At 39.2% G+C, this 19,979-nt stretch overlaps 2 protein-coding genes and 1 non-coding gene across 3 annotated transcripts in view; 1 reads left to right on the top strand and 2 right to left on the bottom strand.

Annotated features, from left to right (window-relative positions):
- The window catches only part of LOC126404030 (lysophosphatidic acid receptor 6), a 12,802-nt gene extending 10,139 nt beyond the window's left edge, over positions 1–2,663 (bottom strand). Inside the window, exon 1 of the mRNA XM_050066988.1 lies at positions 2,566–2,663. The gene's annotated coding sequence lies outside the window, so the exon portion shown is untranslated. The remainder of the gene's footprint in view (positions 1–2,565) is intronic.
- Positions 2,664–6,535: 3,872 nt separating this feature from the next.
- Positions 6,536–6,607, top strand: trnaw-cca (transfer RNA tryptophan (anticodon CCA)). The gene has a single exon. It is a non-coding gene; the product is annotated as a tRNA-Trp (tRNA).
- A 3,344-nt stretch (positions 6,608–9,951) lies between these two features.
- Positions 9,952–17,934, bottom strand: tm4sf21b (transmembrane 4 L six family member 21b). The gene is made up of 5 exons (XM_050067002.1): positions 17,570–17,934; positions 15,103–15,168; positions 11,829–11,980; positions 11,558–11,744; positions 9,952–10,608 (listed from the first exon to the last, which is right to left on the bottom strand). The coding sequence occupies exons 1-5, from the start codon at positions 17,759–17,761 to the stop codon at positions 10,606–10,608; spliced, it is 600 nt and encodes a 199-aa protein (XP_049922959.1). The 5' UTR covers positions 17,762–17,934; the 3' UTR covers positions 9,952–10,605.
- Between the last annotated feature and the right edge of the window lie 2,045 nt (positions 17,935–19,979).

Raw genomic sequence — 19,979 nt, 5'->3', positions numbered from 1 at the left:
TGTTTATTTAACTATATATTTGTTAATACTACTGTTTAAATTTCTTATATTTTCACGTATCTTTCCTCTCTTGCAAGGAGCACCTGTAACATAAATAAAGTATTTCTGATTCTGATTCTGATTCTAATATGTTTTATCACCCTTCCTTGTTGAAGATATATTTGTTTATATGGTTTCCACCATATCAAACTTTTTCCTCAACCAGAGGGACAAACCAGAGGGACCTTTCATTAATTACGTATTTTTCTAATATATTGTAATTGTATTTAAAGAGCATTTTTCATGTTATATTTAAATTATTGCTTAATAAGTACAAATATATTGTAGTAATCATTCTTTGTCCTTTAAGTTGAAGCGGTAAATGTGTGAGTGTGACTGAGTGTGTAACTAGTATGCTGCTATTGTTGTCATCCTAAAGCCAGAACCACTTTTACAGTTTAATATTACAGTGAGCATTTTGAGGTTTAAAATGCATTCAAAAATCAGTGATTTTGAAAAGATGTTCAGAAAAGGTTAAAAAGTGAAAGGTTTTTATTACCCACTATTTGAAGACAATTAAACAGTTACATTTAGACGATATTTCATCAGGATTTGCAATATTGACTTTCAACTGAAAAATCTGGATGTGATTTCACGGCATAGGATTAAAAATCTCACTATTGCAAATCCTGGTGAAATGAAAGAACAGTGTGTGTGTGTGTGTGTGTGTGTGTGTGTGTGTGTGTGTGTATCTCTCTGTCTATATATATATATGTATGTATGTATGTGTAAATATATATATATATATATATGTATATACATATGCAGGTTTAAAGATCAAAGTGAAAACCCACACAGAGTGAGCTCAAAATGTGACTGAGGAGTCATATCACACAGAGAGTTTTTTTCTTGTTGTTGTTACATTTAGAGAAGAAACAAGTTGTGAACATAACATTGCCATGATCTTTTAAGTTTTAAGTTTATATGGAAAACAGTTGCTTATTTACACATCCAGCAGTTATGTAGCAACATGATCTTCATTGATAGTGGTATTTGCATCCACATGATGAATCTAAGTCCTATGTTCACCCTCTTTTAGTATTGTCTTTGATGTCTACCAACTGGACTGTAAAGTTGCAGCTGGACAGCCAAAAATTCAGCTAAAACTCAAATGGTTCTGCAGATATCAGGTGATAATTATCTTTGGGTTCATCAGTATGAGCAACTCCTCTCACATAGCACATCACAATACAATGTTACACACTGTAATTCTGAAATTATCTTTTTGTGGTTTTATCCAGGCCATAGACCTACTTTACAATAGCTGTATGGCTCAGACATGCATTGATCTAAGTGTTTAGTTGATATGCCGACATGTGGGTGTTTTCTCACGCTCTCACCGATGAAGTGAAATCTGTCAGCTGCTTGTCTTGGTATATATTTTTCCCCATAAGATAGTTCCTCACTAATAAACTAATACATTTGGGCATGACTGCTGCTCTGTCTGCTGTTGTTCACCGCTCTGCTGAATACATTTTATCTTCTCCTGCATCCACCTACTGATTCTACTCGCGTTTTTGCAATCCATGCAGGCAATCACTCCCTGTGATCATCTGCTGCTTAATGTGAGTCACAGAAGCCACATACCGAAGGCGTCTATCGCAACTATTACGATTGTTATTCATTTCTCATTCACCGTGTTAGTGCTCTTTATGTACATACCAAAAAATTTTAAAATATTTTCTATGCACAATGCTGCAGGCTTATATGGGCTACATAAAAAGCAGGTTCCATCACATAGGTTGTCATTTATTGCTTTTCTCAATGTGGTGTAATGTAACATCCAGAAAACTACATTCACCATGTATTTAAGAGGAACAGGATGTGTTTTGTCAGTGTAGCTGGCACTTCCTGGTTAAAAGCAGAACTCACTTGTGTTCCTTGCACTGATGCACTCTGCAACAAACTGACCAAATCGTCACTATGGCTTCCTCTACAGAAAAATACAACACTATTTCAACAAACATGTAGTTTTCATTTATGTTTATCTCTTTGGTTGTTAAACTCTGACAGTTTTTATATGAAACACATACAAGAAAAAAGAAAACAAATGAAAAAAGTGAAGAATCAGTTTTCATTTGCATTCTAGACTTTTTGTTTGTTATTTTGCATTAACATCTCCTTTGCTCTCACATATCTGTCACCTATCTGAGTATTAATCTTCACAGCCTAGTGATTCTCACGCAATGACATAACAACTTACATGAGTCATTTCCCATCAAATGTTTTTTTCCTGTTTGACAGTTATGAAAGATATATGGGGGTGTCGGTGGCTTAGTGGTAGAGCAGGCGCCCCATGTACAAGGCTGCTGCCGCAGCAGCCCAGATTCAACTCCAGCCTGTGGCCCCTTGCTGCATGTCACTCCCTTCCTCTCCCCCCCCCCCTTCATGCTCATCTGTCCTATCAATTAAAGGCTTAAAAATGCCCGAAAAAATATCTTAAAAAGAAAGATATATGGAATGGCATGTGCAGTACATTGGTATATTTTACAGTTAATATAAGATGAGATCATAGAGTGACTTTACCTGTTAGATGATCAAAAGAAGTGAAGCTCAAGTGGAGGATGGGTATCTCACCACAGCATAATGACAGATATGTCCCTGCCACGCTGCAGGTCTGTGAGATTCAGTACAGGAAATTGACCAATCTCAAGATCTCTCTCTCTCTCTCTCTCTCTCTCTCTCTCTCTCTCTCTCTCTCTCTCGCTCTCTCTGTCTGTCTGTCTGTCTTTACATAAGCTCTACAGTTCTTCTCATTGGAAAATGTAGATGTTGTTGGTAAAATGTAGTTCTGTTCCAGAGGCCTGGCTGAAAACTAAAGGGGACAGAGCGATTGCTGTCAAGGCCCTGAGGCTCTGGAACAATCTGCCTTAAGAAATCAGGTCCATTTCTCTTTTAAAAAAAGTTGCTGTTTTCATGTCTTGTCTGTTTTAATTGTTGACATGTAAAGCACTTTGTAACTCTGTTCTGAAAAGTGCTTTAGAAATAAATATTATTATTATTATTACATTCTAGCTTCAGATTTTTTTTTAACATATTGTCTTTAGGTATTTAGATTGTATTTCCAGACCAAATCCATTCCAAATAGGTCAAAGACCATCTCAAGACAAAGACTAGAAGACCAAAACAAAATTACCCACAAATGTCAGTGGTGCCCCCAGAAATAGGGGTTTCATAGGGGTGGTCAGATGGTGCCACTGAAAATCTTGGGGTGGTACTGTAACCAACTGAATTTCAGGAATTCTGTTATGCTGTTGTAGTTTAATGGCTAGTTGAAACTGTATCAATATGAAGAGTTCAGAAATCACATATGATACTGATATAGTTTGGTTTCATTTTTTACATTTAACATCACTAATATCTGACATGCATAGACTAATACTGGTACAGTTAACATTTTGAGTTCCACAACAGTCCAGATTTAATGTGTTAGTTCACAAATGTCAGTGGTGTTTCATACATACATGTTATGCAATGTATTGTTCTTCACCAGTCTTGGGTAGGTTGCTCTCAAAATGGAATATATTACATGTGGGTAGTTACCGTCATTTGAAAGTAATAAGTTAATTTACAATATTACTCTCTGTGTAGAGTAATAAGTTACCCGATAAACAGAGTATTTTCACCCCTCCACTGTTCTGACAGGAAAGTCTTCATTTCCCCTTTTACGTTCTCGTCAATGCCACCAGACTCCATTGACATAAAAGGTCATTTTATCACACCGAACATGAGAGCTGCTGGTCTACCATTGCTTCAATCACCAAGTTAGTTTGTGTTATTGTGTGACTTTGGTGAATCTGAACTAACCGTTTTAAACACCAGTCACACAGAAACACAAACACAATAACTGTCAGAGGCAGTGGACCAGCAGCTCCTGTGTTCAGCAATGTTAAATCATTGTTTTTCTCAATGGAGTCTGGCTTTGAAAAATAATAATTAGAATGATAAATATTGTGAGAGAATAGAGGAGCTGCAGACATGCAAAATATGATTATAAAATTTCTGTTGAAAATTAAAATTAGTGTGGAAGGGAAGGTGACAGACAGTCCAGCACTAGGACCGAGGCAAGGGGCAGAGTCTATAAAAAGGTAGTCTCGCTCGCCAGACCTTTCTCAAGAAAAGAAAGGTCTGGCTGGGCCAACTCTCACTTTAAGATTGGAGAAAAAAACACCCCGGCTGCTTGTATTTCTTTCAACCAATCACAATCGTTCTGGGCGGTGCCACAGCAACGGTGCACTTGCAAAAATATTGCCGGGGGAAACAGTTTTTGGTGTAACACGTCCACAAAAATATCACCTACAGGACGCGAAGCATGGCAGAAAAATGGCTACATCCCCGCAAGATCAAACACCGCAAAAGTTAGTAAAGGACGTATTGAAAACTGCAACCGGAGGTGGTAGGGCGGGACTTTCAGCAGTGGCTCGTTCCGCCCAATGAGAGGCTGATCTTTGCAGCGAACTTCCGCCCACTCAGACTAATAAAAAGGGAGAGGAAGCTCACCTGGGCCTTTCTTGACACTTTGAGACACACCTGAGTGAGCAGCAGCTGAGGCCAGCCTTTGTTTCATATTTGATTTGGTAGACTCCCTTTTTAAAATGTGTTTAAAAGCGTTGTTTTAAGAGAAAAACTGTAGAACAATGAAATATTCTTTTAGCTCATAATATTACAGATAAATCAAATAATAGTTAAAAATGTGTTTGGAAGATTCTGCATGTTTGGTAAGGGACTAAACCTTGGAGTGATTGTTAAGTCACATCAGCCAAAAAACAAGGTATGCCCACACTGTAAGTTACAATGTGTAACTGTAATATTTCACAATAAATTACATTATTATCGCCATACAGGCTTTTACTATTATACTTAACCAAATTCTGAATTTTATTGTGAAATTTGTGCAGGTAAATATACAGAAGACAGCTTGGTAGCTGATTGACAGAAGTTGCAGTGATGGATTACAGAGCACTCAAGTAACTGATGATCAGTGGAATAGTAATAATAGGAATACTGATTGTTTAAGTGAACAAAATAATCATAAATATTACAAACAACTAAAGGACATAACTATGAAAATAAGTGACAAAGAACTTCAGATGTAATTTCACTGGCACAAATATAATATGTTAGAATCTACAGTCTGTGCCGTTATAATTACATACATTGCAAAGTAACAAAAGAGCTCTCCAGGTTGATCTCCATCTCTGGAGAACTCAGTGAATGGGGTTTGTTTTTATCAAGGTAACAAATATAAAAGCAAGAGGGTCAAAGTTTAGGGCATAATGTTATGAGAAAGTAATAAGTCATACACGCATATTGACTTTATATTATTTTATATATAGTATTTATTTATATTGACTCAAAAAGTATAGTCAAGACTTTATTACACTAATGAAATTAAGCTGACATCACTTATTTGGGTGAAGTGAACAGAATGTATGTTAATACGTTTTCCATGTTTTGAACTTGCATTGTTAAGTTTAAAACAACAAGAAATGTAAACAAGTCAACCTACTGGAATCAATCCAAAGCTAAACTAAATTCAACAAAAATCAGTACAAATAAATGCAAGCTGATTTGACTTAAATAGTTAAGGCAGCAATTAAACTTAAATATTTAACTTAAACACCTGATTTATTTTTGCAGTGTACTGTATGCAACAGTATGTAGCTACAAAAGCTGCAGTACTGAAAGTAAAAAGAAATAGTGTGCAATTCAGAATGCTGACTGTTGCAGAGCCATTTTGATTTTGTTCACATATAGTGTTGGTAAAATCATAATTTGCCTACATATTTTGTGACCATTTCTTTTTGTTTTACTCAACTACCTGTCGTGATAGTGCATTCTAATCCCACATTGTTAAACTATTCCTTTATCCTTTACGCCATCTATTTATATGGTAGGCTATAGCAGACCCTGTCTCAACTTCATTCTGGGCTGTGTTGCCTATATTGAGAATCACCTGGTCACATTACCATTAACTTGAGGCTTTACAGTGTATTTAGGGAAAATTTGAGTCTAAATCGTACAGTGCCCCAAACTAAGACAGCTGTGATTCAATGACTCATGATGATAGAGGGCGGTCACTGTCAACAGAAGATGGACTACTGGTTTATTATGAGCTCATTAAAAAACTACAGTGTTCAGCCTAATTTGATGCAGTCTAGAAACACTACAGTTCTAATCGGATGAATACACTGCATTGCCTGAAACAGATGGGAAATCCCCGGGCTGCATTCTGTCAGCCGTGACCACAGAGACCGTGACATAAAAAAAAATACCTGCTGAGTTGATATTGAAATAATATCTTGTTGGAGAGAGCCCTCTGCTGGCTTAGACATTAACAGCAATATCCACCGTAATGACTGTAAATGTTAGTGTAATGCAGCACCACAGATCGACAGCTTATGTACATTATTAAGACAAAAACAAATCATCGATTGTTAACACATATAACTGATAATATTGTTCTTTATGTAAATTTTTGAAAAGTGCTACAGCAGACCTCGTGGCGCAACGGTAGCGCGTCTGACTCCAGATCAGAAGGTTGCGTGTTCAAATCACGTCGGGGTCAATTTCTTTTTGCTGGTCCACAGTTTGTTATCGCTGGGTCAGCAACCACACGTGATATTTTGTTATCGCTGGGTCAGCAACCACACATGATATTGGCTGCGTTTCCCACATCGCTCTTAGCGCTAGAACACCTTTCACTAAGACGGAGTTGTAAGATCGAGCTGACCCACTCTGAACCTAGATGCACGAGTGACAGGACCACACTCTTCCATAAGTGGGTCAAAAATGACCCGTGTTAGAATCAGTGTGTTTTTATGTCACTTTTGTCATTTTGGTAAAGAAAAATCATTTGTATTATGTTTTGTATTATATTTTGTTCCACACAAGAATGATTTCATGGTTGAAATATTTTTATTTTTCAGTTTTTTTTAACATTTTTAAAACATTTTGAAAATTGGAAACGAAAATTACACAACAGCAATAGAACAATGTCAACATCCATTTTGTGCGTGTGGTGTGTGTGTGTGTGTGTGTGTGAGAGAGAGAGTAGACCTATAATGCGTGTGTGTGTTTGTGAGAGAGAGAGAGAGAGAGAGAGAGAGTATATGCGTGTGTGTGTGTGTGTGTGTAACTGTACGATCCTGTTCAGTTGGATTTCCAGGTGAACGACCGATACCTCCACCTGGACAATAGTCTGGGTCCTCATGATATTTCAGATTCTGAGTCCAATCCCATAACTGCCTCTTCATCCAGCATCCTTAGAACCATATACCTCACAACACTTTGGATGAGGAAACATAGCCTAAAAAGAAGAGAATGTTTTGAATGACAAGCAAACCTATTGATCTATATATAAATAAATGTACACACACACACGCACACACACACGCACGTACACACGTGCACGCAATACATACAGCAAAGTACATCTATCTATCTAGCTAATGTTAGCTAGTTTAGCAAATAATATAGGCAAATTTGATGATAGATGATAAGAAACACATACTCTGTCACACAATATTCAATCAGACACACACACACACAGTACATACATACAGTAATGTTAGCTAGCTTAGTTACCTATTGTTAATTTGTTGACACATGGTAATAAGACATACTCTTTCACACAGTAGTCATAAATGACACGCATACATATTTCTGAGGTAAAAAATGAAGATAGGCCTAATACTTACATGTATCAGATCTTGCTGTGTAAAATAATTTTCTTGAGGGGTGACACTTAAGATATAGGCTAGTCTGTGTGGTCCACAAAATATAAATTCCAGACAGTCACAGATGATAAGATTCAAAGGTTCCCATGAAATTCCATAGGAAATGAATGCGGGTCATTTTTGACCCACTTATGGAAGCTTGGAGTAGTAATACAAAAACTAGAATTTTGTAAAATGTATAAAAGGTAAGTTAAAAATTTCAATGGCATGATATCAATAACATGTTTTTTGAGGAATAGCTGGAATATGAAATGATAACAACTTTTCATTACGAAGATATCACAAGAAGACAACCTCACCGGGTCATTTTTGACCCACTTACGCATCTAAGGGTTAACAGTCTTCTTAGCAACTAAACGCTCACAGATCCAGTCGCGTCAGGCAAATTAATATTACTCTAAGCAAGGAGATGTTGAAACAGTACGCACTGCGCACCGTATATATTTTGATCTATTTTATACTTAAGATTTATATTGTTTAGCATTAATTGGTGACAGAAAAGAACGAATTTCATTCTGCAGGGAAATGCGTGTCCTTACTGTGCATATGACAATAAACACTTTGAATCTTGAATCTATATATTTTATAAAGATATTTTGTGTGCGCTCAAAGCTGTGGCACAAGTTACGCACCAAAATCTAAGTATGAGGAATAACAATGACTATCATGACTATCATTTATCATAATTTGTCCCACATATCCCACATCTGCATGCACATATGAGATGGTTACCGCACCCAAAAAATGCATCACAGATATCAGGCAGCTGACGGGTGTACTTGAGCTCAGGTGGAACCTCATCAAGGGATGCTCCACCTGCTACTCTGTATAAAGTCTACAGGAACACACTTGTTATTCCTCATACTTATTTTTATTATTATTATTTTTCTTCCGCCAGATTTCAGTGCGTAACTTGTGCCACAGCTCTGAGCGCACACAAAACATCTTCATAAAACATATAGATTCAAGATTCAATATGCACAGTAAGGACACACGTTTCCCTGCAGAATGAAAATCATTCGTTTCTGTCACCAATAAGCCTAATGCTAAACAATATTAATCTGAAGTATAAAACAGATCAAAAATAAATACAGTGCGCACTGTTTTAATAACTCCTCGCTTAGTGTAATATTAATGTGCCTGCCACGGCTGGATCTGTGAGCGTCTGGTCGCTAAGAAGACTGTTAAGAGTGGGTCAGCTCCATCTTCCAACTCCTTCTTAATGAAAGATCTTCTTAGGCTAAGAGCGATCTGGGAAACGCGGCCAAGATAAAATCAGGGGTGAAATATTTTTTTCTTTGTGTATTCAATCAGTCTAGAGGCTACTTTAGTTAAATATTGGTCAAATTGTGTGCGAAATGGAAATAGTGTAAAGAGTATATGTTTATCAATTCTCAGTTTTCCAATCATACCCAATGTATGCAATGTAACGACTGTCCATGGGCTCCAGTATGCAGAAAAATCGTTAGATTATTTTTTCCCTTGCCAAAATTTAGTGTAACTTATGTGGCCCCCTTTCCAACAAGATAGCATAACATGGTTGGTACCAATGGATGCCTTAGGTCCTCTACCCATGTCTTCACTGTAGCTTTGAAACTGAGCCCGATACAGCAGGTTGTATTTTCTAACATTGATCTGCCTAACTCCTCAACATCAGCTCTGCCTGATATGTAAATACATATAACTTGTAATGTCAGTGATTTAAATCAGTGAGTAAATTGCTGTGCTTGATCCAATTTTTGAGACCATGTGTACCCACTGACCCCCCTAACGGTGGGCCTGACTCAAATAGTTAGAAAAAATAGATGTAAATTACACTAAAAATAGGTCTACACATCCAAAATTCAAAGTTTCAGTTATGCAAAAGTAGAAAAGTAGTAAAAACATTTTTTTGGGGGAAATGGAAAATATAGATGTGAGAAAGAGGACTTACAATAACCTTTAATGTGACCATGTTTTGCATTGTTTATTTGACTTGCTTTTTATGGTTTGTTTTATTTAATTTTGATTATTAACATTACCACATGATTTTATCTATTTGTTGTCTGCATATGTCCACAGTGTCCCACTCTGTAGTAAATATTTGCTTTTGGTTGTCTTTTTTTCCCCCAGTTTTGTGTATATTTGCTTGATGACACAATGACTGAGTCAAATCAAATCATATGTGTTATATTACAGGTTTGTTTTATTATTTTTATGTTGTAGCAGGTGGAGACAGAGGCTTTGCTGTTGGCTAGTTCAACTGCATTGCATTACATGTAATGTTACATGTTTTTTTTACTACAAAAAATCTGCAAACTACTGTACTTGAATAAATGTATTTGTTTGATCTACTGTTTATGAATGTATTGTAAATATGAATCGTCAACAATAGCATTTAGATGACAACTTGCCATTTTTGATAGTCATTTGTTGTGAGTGTATTTCTGCCTAAATTGGTGATTAAAGGTTTTTCTGGACATCAAGAAAACAACTTGTCAATTAGTTTCTTCTGAAAACTATCTCCTCTGTTAGCTTATGTTCAGGGCTTTGTTACAAAATATTTTAAACATACAAATTTACATATACAAACACAGCATACCTCAGTTCTTTCCATCTACAGTCTACAATCAGTATAATCTGAGAACATGAAATAGACACATAGTAGATAATCCCAGTCATTCCTCTTGAAGAAATAACACTCTCAATCCCCATCTCATAACCCTTGGTGCGGCAGATTATGATAATGTTGATGATGAAGATTGTGATGGTGATAATGACGACAGAGTTGATAATGATGATCCATGTCATTTGCTCTTCAAGAAGTCATGGTGAGTTGTGGTTCAGTTTACTAGAGAGAGACGACAGAGAGACAGGTTGGTTTACACACCTTAAACTAAAGAAAATGTCCTCACATGAATGGATGACAAACACATTGTGTTTCTTATAACTGCTTCCCTGGTGGAAAGCTCTTAATGTGAAGGTTGCAGAAGCAGGAAATGCTACCATTTGACTCTGAGGCTGTAGTTTGTGCTGTAGACAAATCTACAGCAATCATGCAAGGAAGCCACCAGAAATGGTTGATGCTACCAAAGTGGGGGATTCCTTTGAACAGTACTAATCATAACAATCACCAAAATGTCCTTATTTATTTGTATCTTTTATGTAGCCTACATATCCTGCCTGGCATTCCCAGAGATGGGAATTTGAGACCCCATTTTACCAGCATAGATCTTTAAATTCTACATATTTTTTTTATCTAATCAAAGCTGACTGGTTGATCCAACTTCCTGTCAGTCCCATAGACTGTATAAAAGAAGTGGATGTAGCCACAGTGATTGACCACTAGTTTGTGGACAACTGTTGCAAAGCCTTGAGTTTGGCACTCTGGCTGTCGTCATCTTGTGTTTTTGGCCCAGAAGTGACCATATTTAAATGAGGGGGTGGAACTGGGGAGGAGCGAGGGGTGGATCTGACTGACAGCCTATTGACCCTGAGGCCATACACACGGTAATACATTTTCATTTTGAAACAAAATTGATCTCCGTACACACAAGCGTTTTAGCACAGAATCCTCTGTCCATACTAATATGCCTGAGAACACATATCACATGACCATATATGCACAAAGCAGATTGTCTACTCTGCGGTTAGTTGCTAAGTCATAGAAAATACTCAGAAACTGTTTGTACAGTTGGCCCTTGCTGGCCATTACAAAGGTTGCAGGTAGAAACATTTTTGCTTTAGTTCACACAGTTTGTTTATGGTGTGATGAACCCCTTGATCTGCTGTGGTCTCACCTCCTTGCCACTGCAGGTGCCACAGATACATCCAAAAAGTCCGTTGACCATTTGGATGAGACACAATGCGAGCTCCAGGCATGCTGCCACTAGCAGAGTGGAGAACAGTCCCACGTTGAATTGCACCACATTCTTTGGAAGTATACACCAATCCCACATCTCCTTGTCACTCAGGTAGCTCCCGTTACTGGAAATCAAGAAAATTAGTGATGCTGTCAAACATAAATAGAAAAGTATTGCAGTGGTGTCTGTCCATAAAGACTGCCCGTACCTGTTAGCAAAGGGTGTCCCCCAAGTAGGAATGGGGTTGACATTATTTTGCCAGTAGCATGTAGGCCCATTAGCAAGACCCAGGGCAGCAACACTCAGACTGTAGATGGCCCCAACCACACCAGCTGCTGCAAAACCAATGGACAGGAACATCTGCATGGAGCACAGACAGTGGAGTCAGCACCACAAGAAACACATTCTTTGTCCGGTATGTTTTTCCTTTTTCTTCCTGAGCCAGTCCAAAGACATGCAGGTATGGTTAATTAGTAAGGGGGGCAAAAACAATACAGCAGCAAAGTATCGATGTTTTTATTTTATGAAATAAAAATATTACAAATATGAATAAACTTATGGTAGCCTACTAGAATAATATAATCAATTGTTTTTCATTTCACGAGATACATTTTGCTGCAATTAAAGTGGCTGAGGTGAGACAAACAAAGACTTAAAACTTTATCTTATTAGATAATATTGATGTTGACAAAATTTTCCTTTTAGAGACATAATTTGCTGCTAAAAAAAGGTTATACATTGCAATGTATTGCAATATATTTTATCACAATACTAAGCATCGCGCAACAGGTCTCTGTCTCCGTGTATCAGCCCTGTGATAGTCTGGCCTGTCCAGGGTATACGCCATCTAATGCCCAATGTCTGCTGGGAGAGGCTCCAACCCCCCCAATTAAATGGCCTAGTCGAGCTATAATCGTAGCTCAGCTGAGCATGTAATCGTACGAGTGTGACAATGTAATTGCAGAAACTTGAGCAGGGGCTTCCTATAGGAGACATAGGCAGCATCACCTATACCCCTTTTCCACCGACATGGAAAGTGTGGACTGAGAACAGAGGGCATGTCATATTCTACAGTTTGGAAAGACAGGATAGAGAAGGCAACAACACAAATGTAAAGAAATCACTGGTTAAAAAAAACAAAAAAACAAACATGCAGTGGTCTCATTGATAGTTGGTTTGTTTGTTTTTGGATAAAAACAAATATCTGTATCCACAACCCAGCCCTGAATAAGCGGATAACAATGGATAGAACAAAACATTTGTATTAACACAACAAAAGTTTGCAGGTTATCAATGCGATCTTTCATCTTGCTACTACTGTTTACTTCCATTGTGCATTGTGTAGTGCCTTTTGTTGATGATGTATCCTTGATTACAGTGGTACTGCTAAAAACTGACAGTAACACAGGCTGGTTCACTGGATGGCACCAAGGTTCCAAGAATCTTGAGTGGAAGCAGCTCAGGAACAACAGCTTATTTGGTGGAAAAGGGGCACCAGAGAGGGGGTGCCAAGCATTTGAAGTCCTGGCAATGCAGTTAACCACAAAAGCCCCTTTTCCACCACAGGAACTTTTATCAGTTACCCAGGATTTTGAAAAACCTTCACGCGTTTCCACCGAAATTACCCGGGTAAAAAACTTTCCCTCAACCCCAAACTTTCCCTGAAAAGAGTGCCTAGTAGGGGGGTGGGACTTTTCAGATTACCCGGAATCCTTGAGGGGCGGGGCTGTGTGCCGAAGAACACTGATTGGTGGAACACACACTTGCAACGTTATGTACTTCCTGGCACGGGCAGCTGCTGCAAACTTTATTTCATTTCTACAAGCTTCACTTCGTTTGTGTTTTGAATAAGGATGGGTAACGACACCCGGTACTAAATTAGCCCTGGGACTAAATCATCAATGACCGTAGCACTGATAAGCGGTATCAGTTCTCCTCTGCTCTCTGTGCCGACGCTGAACTCCTCCACACACACACATAACACCGATGCGACACGGTAACCAGTGAACAGCTGAGCAGCCCAGGTGGAAACAATAACTCTAAAATGACTCGAGCTGAACCTGGCAGCTACACTCATTACTGTAAGTGACATTAAACCGTAGCGAGTAAGAAGCCAATACTTAATCAGTACATGTGTTCAGAAAGCATGAACATGTAAACATGGAGACAGAGATATTCAATATGCTCCGTCCACAGTCTCTCATCCACCACCACTAACGTTATGTCTTACACACACTAGTTCAGCTGATAGCAAATTGTTACTAATAAGCTCAAATGACAGCTGTCTGTATGTAGACCAACTTAGTTTGTCACTTATCTTAAAATACTTTTAAACTGAGCAGCTGGCTGAGACAAACAGCCCCTCCTCTCTATCCCAGCACTAATGTTACCAGTAAACAAGCTGGCGGAGCTAAATAAAGGACACACGCCTAATCATCTACGTCATTACGCTAATTTGAATAAATTTTCCGGAACTTTGAGTTGCGGTGGAAATGGGAACCACACAGATTACCAGGAATTCTTTTACCCAGGTAAATAAATTCCTGGTAATAAAAGTTCCTGGAAATGTTGGTGGAAAAGGGGCTAATGTGTACATAGATGAGTGATCATCACCGTCAGAACATGCTCGAGCATTAGAAAGAATTAGAGTAACAGAAAATGAAAAGGCAAAAGCTGTCCAGATATGATATGATATGTGTGAGGGGCAAAGGGAAGAGGCGGTATGCATAACTGCCCACCACAGCACCTTTTCTGATGCAAACACTAGGGGTCCTCCTAATCAAACTCATTCTAGTAATGACTTGATTAAAACCTATAAGCAACTTTGCCTGTGGATATTCTCATTCATCCAGGTCATAGTTATCTCAAGGCAATTGAATCGAACGCAACTGGACTTAGTTTTGTCTTAGAAGACGTTTCACCTCTTATCCAAGAGGCTTCATTAGTTCATGCTTGTCTGACTAGGCTGAAACTAGTCTGACAAACTGGTGTGGAAGCACCCAGCTATAATGCTGTCCTTTCATCCTTGCCCAGGAGGCTTAACAACTTAACCTCTAAAAACAACGGTCGTTCACAAATGGCCTCATGTGACTCTAACGACTCCAGTGACAACCGTTGCAGCAGGAGTTTCAACGACTGTCGTTGACACACCATTGGAGCACTAACGAACCAGTGACATCATTGGCCTTGTGAAGACCTCCCCAGAGGTTAAATACCTGGGTGCTTCCACACCAGTTTGTCAGACTAGTTTCAGCCTAGTCAGACAAGTATGAACTAATGAAGCCTCTTGGATAAGAGGTGAAACGTCTTCTAAGACAAAACCAAGTCCAGTTGCGTTCGATTCAATTGCCTTGAGATATAAGCAACTTTGTGTCTGATGTTTCTTTACTATGATGTAAATGTGAAGAAAAAGAATATAACACTTAAAAGTTTGCTTGATTGAAAACAGTAGGCTATTTCAGCTACATACTGTACATACTTACCCCACAGCGGTTGGCACAGCAGTTCTTAGCACTGGTCAGATGAATGTGAATGGCAGGAATGAGGACCTGACAGCAGAGGAAGGAAATAAAGAAGAGGTGGCAAAGAAAAGAGAGAGAGAGAGAGATATCAAGATGACATATAATAATATTACACATTTAATGTAAGAGACAACAGAAAGATGACATATTTTATATAGGAGACAACAGAAAGATGACATATTTATTGTAGGAGACAACAGAGAGATGATATATTTAATGTACAAGACAACAGAAACTTTAAGAGGTACTCTAGCAGTTTAGTATGCCATTTCCCTAATGTTGGGGCACCACTCATAGATGGATTTGAAAAGAATTGGCAAAATTGGGCTGAAGAGGCCAAGATATGACGTTTAGTCCAAGAATGGGTTGTCATGAAGCTCAGCGTAAGTTCAATCAGGAAGACCATCCTGTGCTCATTCATTCACAATTCTCCCTCTCCCACTGCTTCCTCCAATCAGCTGCCTCTGGGCGTTCACTCTTCTAGCTGTTCTATCGTAATTAGCCACGACCTCTATCAGCCAATCAGGTTGTCACTACGAGATTTTAAATCTGTTCTCTCCTCTGCCGCTTTCAGCTGTCATTCTAGGCAGAATCGCTGCCCCTCCTCCACCCGTTCACCTCCAGCTGTTGTATCCAAGGTCAAAGACAAGCCTGAAGACTCATACCTCTACTCATCCGGATCATCAGCACCCATCCATCTAATTCTCATTTCTTCTTCACTTCCTCTACCACCACCAGCGTCTAGACCCCGAGGGGGGGGGGGGGGGGGGGGGGGGGTGTGTGTGTGTTCCCTAATTGGTTACAGATCCACCACCCTCCTTATAGCTCACCATCTCAAAGGGGTCTAATCGCAAAGACTTTTCACATTTTCATTAAAAATGTTCTTTTCCAAAACTAAAAACAAGTCTCTCCTGATTGAAGTGGGGTTATGGGTTATCCTGGCAACATGTCTGTCAAAATCCACTTGTTGGTTCGTGTCACATGTTTTCTGTTATAAATCATCCATGTCCAAGCTGAGATAGCCTTGATGATGTCACTAAGATATCCTCAGGGTTATTTTCTCAGCCCTGACATGAATCAACAGGCTGACTTGTATCCGCCATGATAAGTAAAGTGTCCCTTTAAAGCAACTCTTACCTTTCTTGCATTTCACACGGCACTTAGCAAAAATTTGAACATCCACAACTCCCGCCTCCCTCCAAACTCCCACCCCCCTCCTCCTGCAACTCCACCTCCCTCCTCATTACGTCTATGATAGGCGTTGGCAAGGTAACGTTAGATACACGGAAGAGGAGAGCGAGTGTAACAGGCCAAGAGAAGAGTAGAAGAGGAGTAAAACACTCTGCTGATTGCTGAACAAAACTATGGAGTCGGCTAGTGTTAGCCATTAGCAACTGGATGCTATATTGCCATATAACATCATATGTTATATTAGAAGCAAACTAAACATAACGTTACCTGTCCTGCACAGTCAAATGCAACCCCGGAGTTTTGAAACTTATCCGGGGTCATTGATGACTGATGAGCTTTATAATATAACGTAAACGCTAACGTTAGATAGTACTGGTGACTGGCAACAAACAAGAAAGGTAATACAGGGGCTCAGGCTACGTTAGGCTGCAGTAGGCTAACCGTTAGTAACTGGATGCTGTATTGTCATATATAACGTTATAGCCTATGTTACATTAGAGGCAAACTAAAACTTCCTGTCTAGCAGAAACTCTGCGACCATCTTGTCCCTTTTTAGCTCAGGAGGAAGCTGCATCAGCCTTCGCCATTGCTCGAAAGCAAAACCGATGTTGCCCTGAGTTTTGGCTCTTGCAGCATTGAGTTCTCTCTTAGTGTTAGCTTTTTCTGCTATATTCTTTCCTTTGCCAACTGATTTCTCTGTTGGAGTAGCTGGAGTTGGAAGCGGTGGTCCGCATTTGTCTGCCATTGTTACGGAGATAAGTTTATATCCACAAGCGTCCCTGTTACCAGCCTATTTGTTGTCTCTCAGACTCACTCTACCTGGTCGGGGGGAGATGTTACACGAGTGGTTATGTCAGTCGGAGGCCTCCAGGAGGGGAAGAACCATATGAGAATGGTATAATTATGAGCTTGTATCTCTGTTGGAATTCACTTACATTTTACTGTACCATCAGTTTATTAATAGCATTTTAACCTAAACAAAGAAAAGCGTAAAATTTTTAGGAAGGTAAGTGTCGCTTTAATTGAACTGAGCTTAGAAAAATACATTTGTCACTTATCGTCTCTTACCAACTTGTTTTCTTTATTCTTTATGACTTTGATCATTCTTTCAGTCTTAACCAAGTAGTTACCTTAACTTGTTTAAACTTTAACCATTGAAACCACTCATATGAATCATATATGACATGGACCTTTTTGGAAGCTTTGACATCAGTCACACCACATGTAATCTACTCACCAAGATTCCTCCTCCTATCAGGCCCGACATGTATTTAACCTCCTCAGTGATACGGTCCTCTCCTTCCCTGTCTTCGGATGCATACTTTGTCTCAAAGTCAGGGAAGAATAGCATGATGTTGCAGATGATGGACACTAAAGCCAGGATGTAGAGTGGGATGGCAATGAATTTAGAACAGGATCCGGTGCACATGATGTCTGCAGATGGAGGTTGTTCAAAAAGGTAAAAATAACTACAATCCCAACTGCTACTCCAACCAAAATATTTTCTTCTTATAGATGCTGTCAGTCAGATCTTTTCTGCTGACACTTGGGAAGCTGTGATGGTTGTTAGCTAACAGGCGTCAAGTGCAGCTTGATGCATCAAATGTCAAAAAAGGTAAATGTAAGAACTGTTTAAATATATGTTTGGTGGGTGGAGGGTATAAAGGTGGAGCTAAAGGAGATAAGCCTGATTATTACCCCCTTTATGACTGAGACTTTATGCCATGGGTGTGGGTGTTTGTGCGCATGTTTCCATTAAAGTCATAAAAGCCAGTCATTTGTGACACAACAGAATTTCCCCTTCTTATAAAGCACAGAATAGAAAATAAAAGACTGAGGTTATATGACAATCATTTTGTCTAATGTTTAAGCTTAGAGCTACCATAGGAAACTTTTTCAGCAAATATGACAAAAAGTTATTTATTTTTATAATTGTCTTTATACCCTGATAGTAGCACATGAGGCAAATACTCTGTAAAAAAAAATCATGTTCCTCTGCCTCCTCAAAGAGCTCCTACTTTTGCAAAAATCATGAAAACAAGCAATCAGAGCCGAGGAGTCTCCAATGCAGCCGTCCATCATGTCAATCACTGCTCGGGAACAGGGGTCAAACTGTCAAACTAGGCAGCGCTGATAAGTTATCAAGATTCTGTTACTGCATTGCCTATTTTTATTCCCAAGTGCTGTCAGAAACATACATTAGTGCACTGTTTAGCTGTAAACTGTGAGAGATGGCTCCAAAGATGGAGATGGCTTTGTGATTTCAACATGGGGTCACAGGAGTCACATAGGATTGCTGAGGCACATGGCTGCCTGAACCAAAGCTCCCAGAGTGATAACCAGATAACCTCAAAATTCGATAGCTGGAATATTCTTTATACTGCTAAAACTACAACTGAAGTTTCTTATTACATTGAACTTATCCGGATTAAACATCAGTGATATTTAATGTCGACAGTGAATAACGCCAAGACCAGAGCTGCAAGACAAGCACTGAACTGCACAAGCATGGCAAGTGAGGCACAGCATGCCAAGCAAATGGGTCCCACAGCCACCCAGGTGATGGGGAATGAGAAGTGCCAATCTAAAGTTTTGTCTGCTATACAAGCTTCTTTGGGGAAAGCCATAGAAGAAATTGACCTTTCGCTAAGCCCTGCTCCTTTGTGATGGTCCGACAAGTTGTCAGAGTAAGCATAGAGCCCACACTGTAACTAACTGCACTCCCTGAAGAAATATTATCATGTTTTTGGAAAAATGAAACAGTGATTCCAGAAAGAAGCAGACAGAGGGGTCCACAAAATGCGTTTGAAGGATATATCCAGGAAGTCAAACTGACTCAGCAGCAAAAACAGATTAAAAAGACAAAGATAGTCATAGACTAAAGCGAAACTATAGGCTACAGATCACAGTGTAAAAGTGAACCACCACACTGATGATTGTGACAGAAGACAATGAATATAAAGGGAAACTTAACAGATATTGAACCAGCTGTGTGGCATTCCAGTGTGTGCAGATGAACAGTTTGGCTTCGCCCCCGTGTCACTGCCAGCACCTGGACCTCCGCCGCCGGATGGGCAGGGATCTCTGGGGGAAGTCAAACAACGTTCATCTGCGCACATAAATATCAGCAAAGTTTCCTTGCTTCCCTTCACTGGTTCCTGTACAGCAGGGTAGGTCTTTTTTTCAGTGTTATAATCATTAAAAAGCAAAAGCAGCATGTGTATACATTCAGTAGGCTATATCTTCAGTAGCTAGCTGGCTAATCCTACACTTTTCAGGGGTTGATTTTGGTTTTGGAACAGGGAAAAAAGTATATCTTTTTTCAACCTCTCCAGGTAACGAGTATCATTAATACAAGACGTGCCCCAGGCACAACATTTAGCTTGAAATCCTAAAAACTAGCCTGAAAATGAAGGAAATCTGAAACGACTGCATTAGAGTCAATGGAACACTGTTTTGTTGTCAGACCCTGGTCTGAGTTGGCCTGATGTTATGTTATGATTGGCCAGTCTGCGTCCGGGGGCGGGACTTAGCAAAGAGTCAATTGGCCACATGAGCAAACTACTGATGGTCCTGCAGGCTGATATCGAACAGATTAATGTTGTGTTCGCACCAAACAATGCAAATTTTTGCATTACTTGCACACA

This window comes from Epinephelus moara, chromosome 17, assembly GCF_006386435.1.
Source record: "Epinephelus moara isolate mb chromosome 17, YSFRI_EMoa_1.0, whole genome shotgun sequence".
Classification (NCBI taxonomy): domain Eukaryota; kingdom Metazoa; phylum Chordata; class Actinopteri; order Perciformes; family Serranidae; genus Epinephelus; species Epinephelus moara.
Note: the sequence above shows the minus strand (reverse complement) of the source record. Positions and strands in the feature narration are given on the sequence as shown.

Bases quoted from the DNA above. Each gene is read 5' to 3' on its own strand.
- tm4sf21b (XM_050067002.1), bottom strand. From the start codon at position 17,761: ATGTGCACCGGATCCTGTTCTAAATTCATTGCCATCCCACTCTACATC. The intron at 15,169-17,569 runs GTGAGTAGATTA...CTCTGCTGTCAG, and splicing joins TGATAGGAGGAGGAATCTTG to GTCCTCATTCCTGCCATTCA. The intron at 11,745-11,828 runs GTACGGGCAGTC...CTTGATTTCCAG, and splicing joins GGGACACCCTTTGCTAACAG to TAACGGGAGCTACCTGAGTG.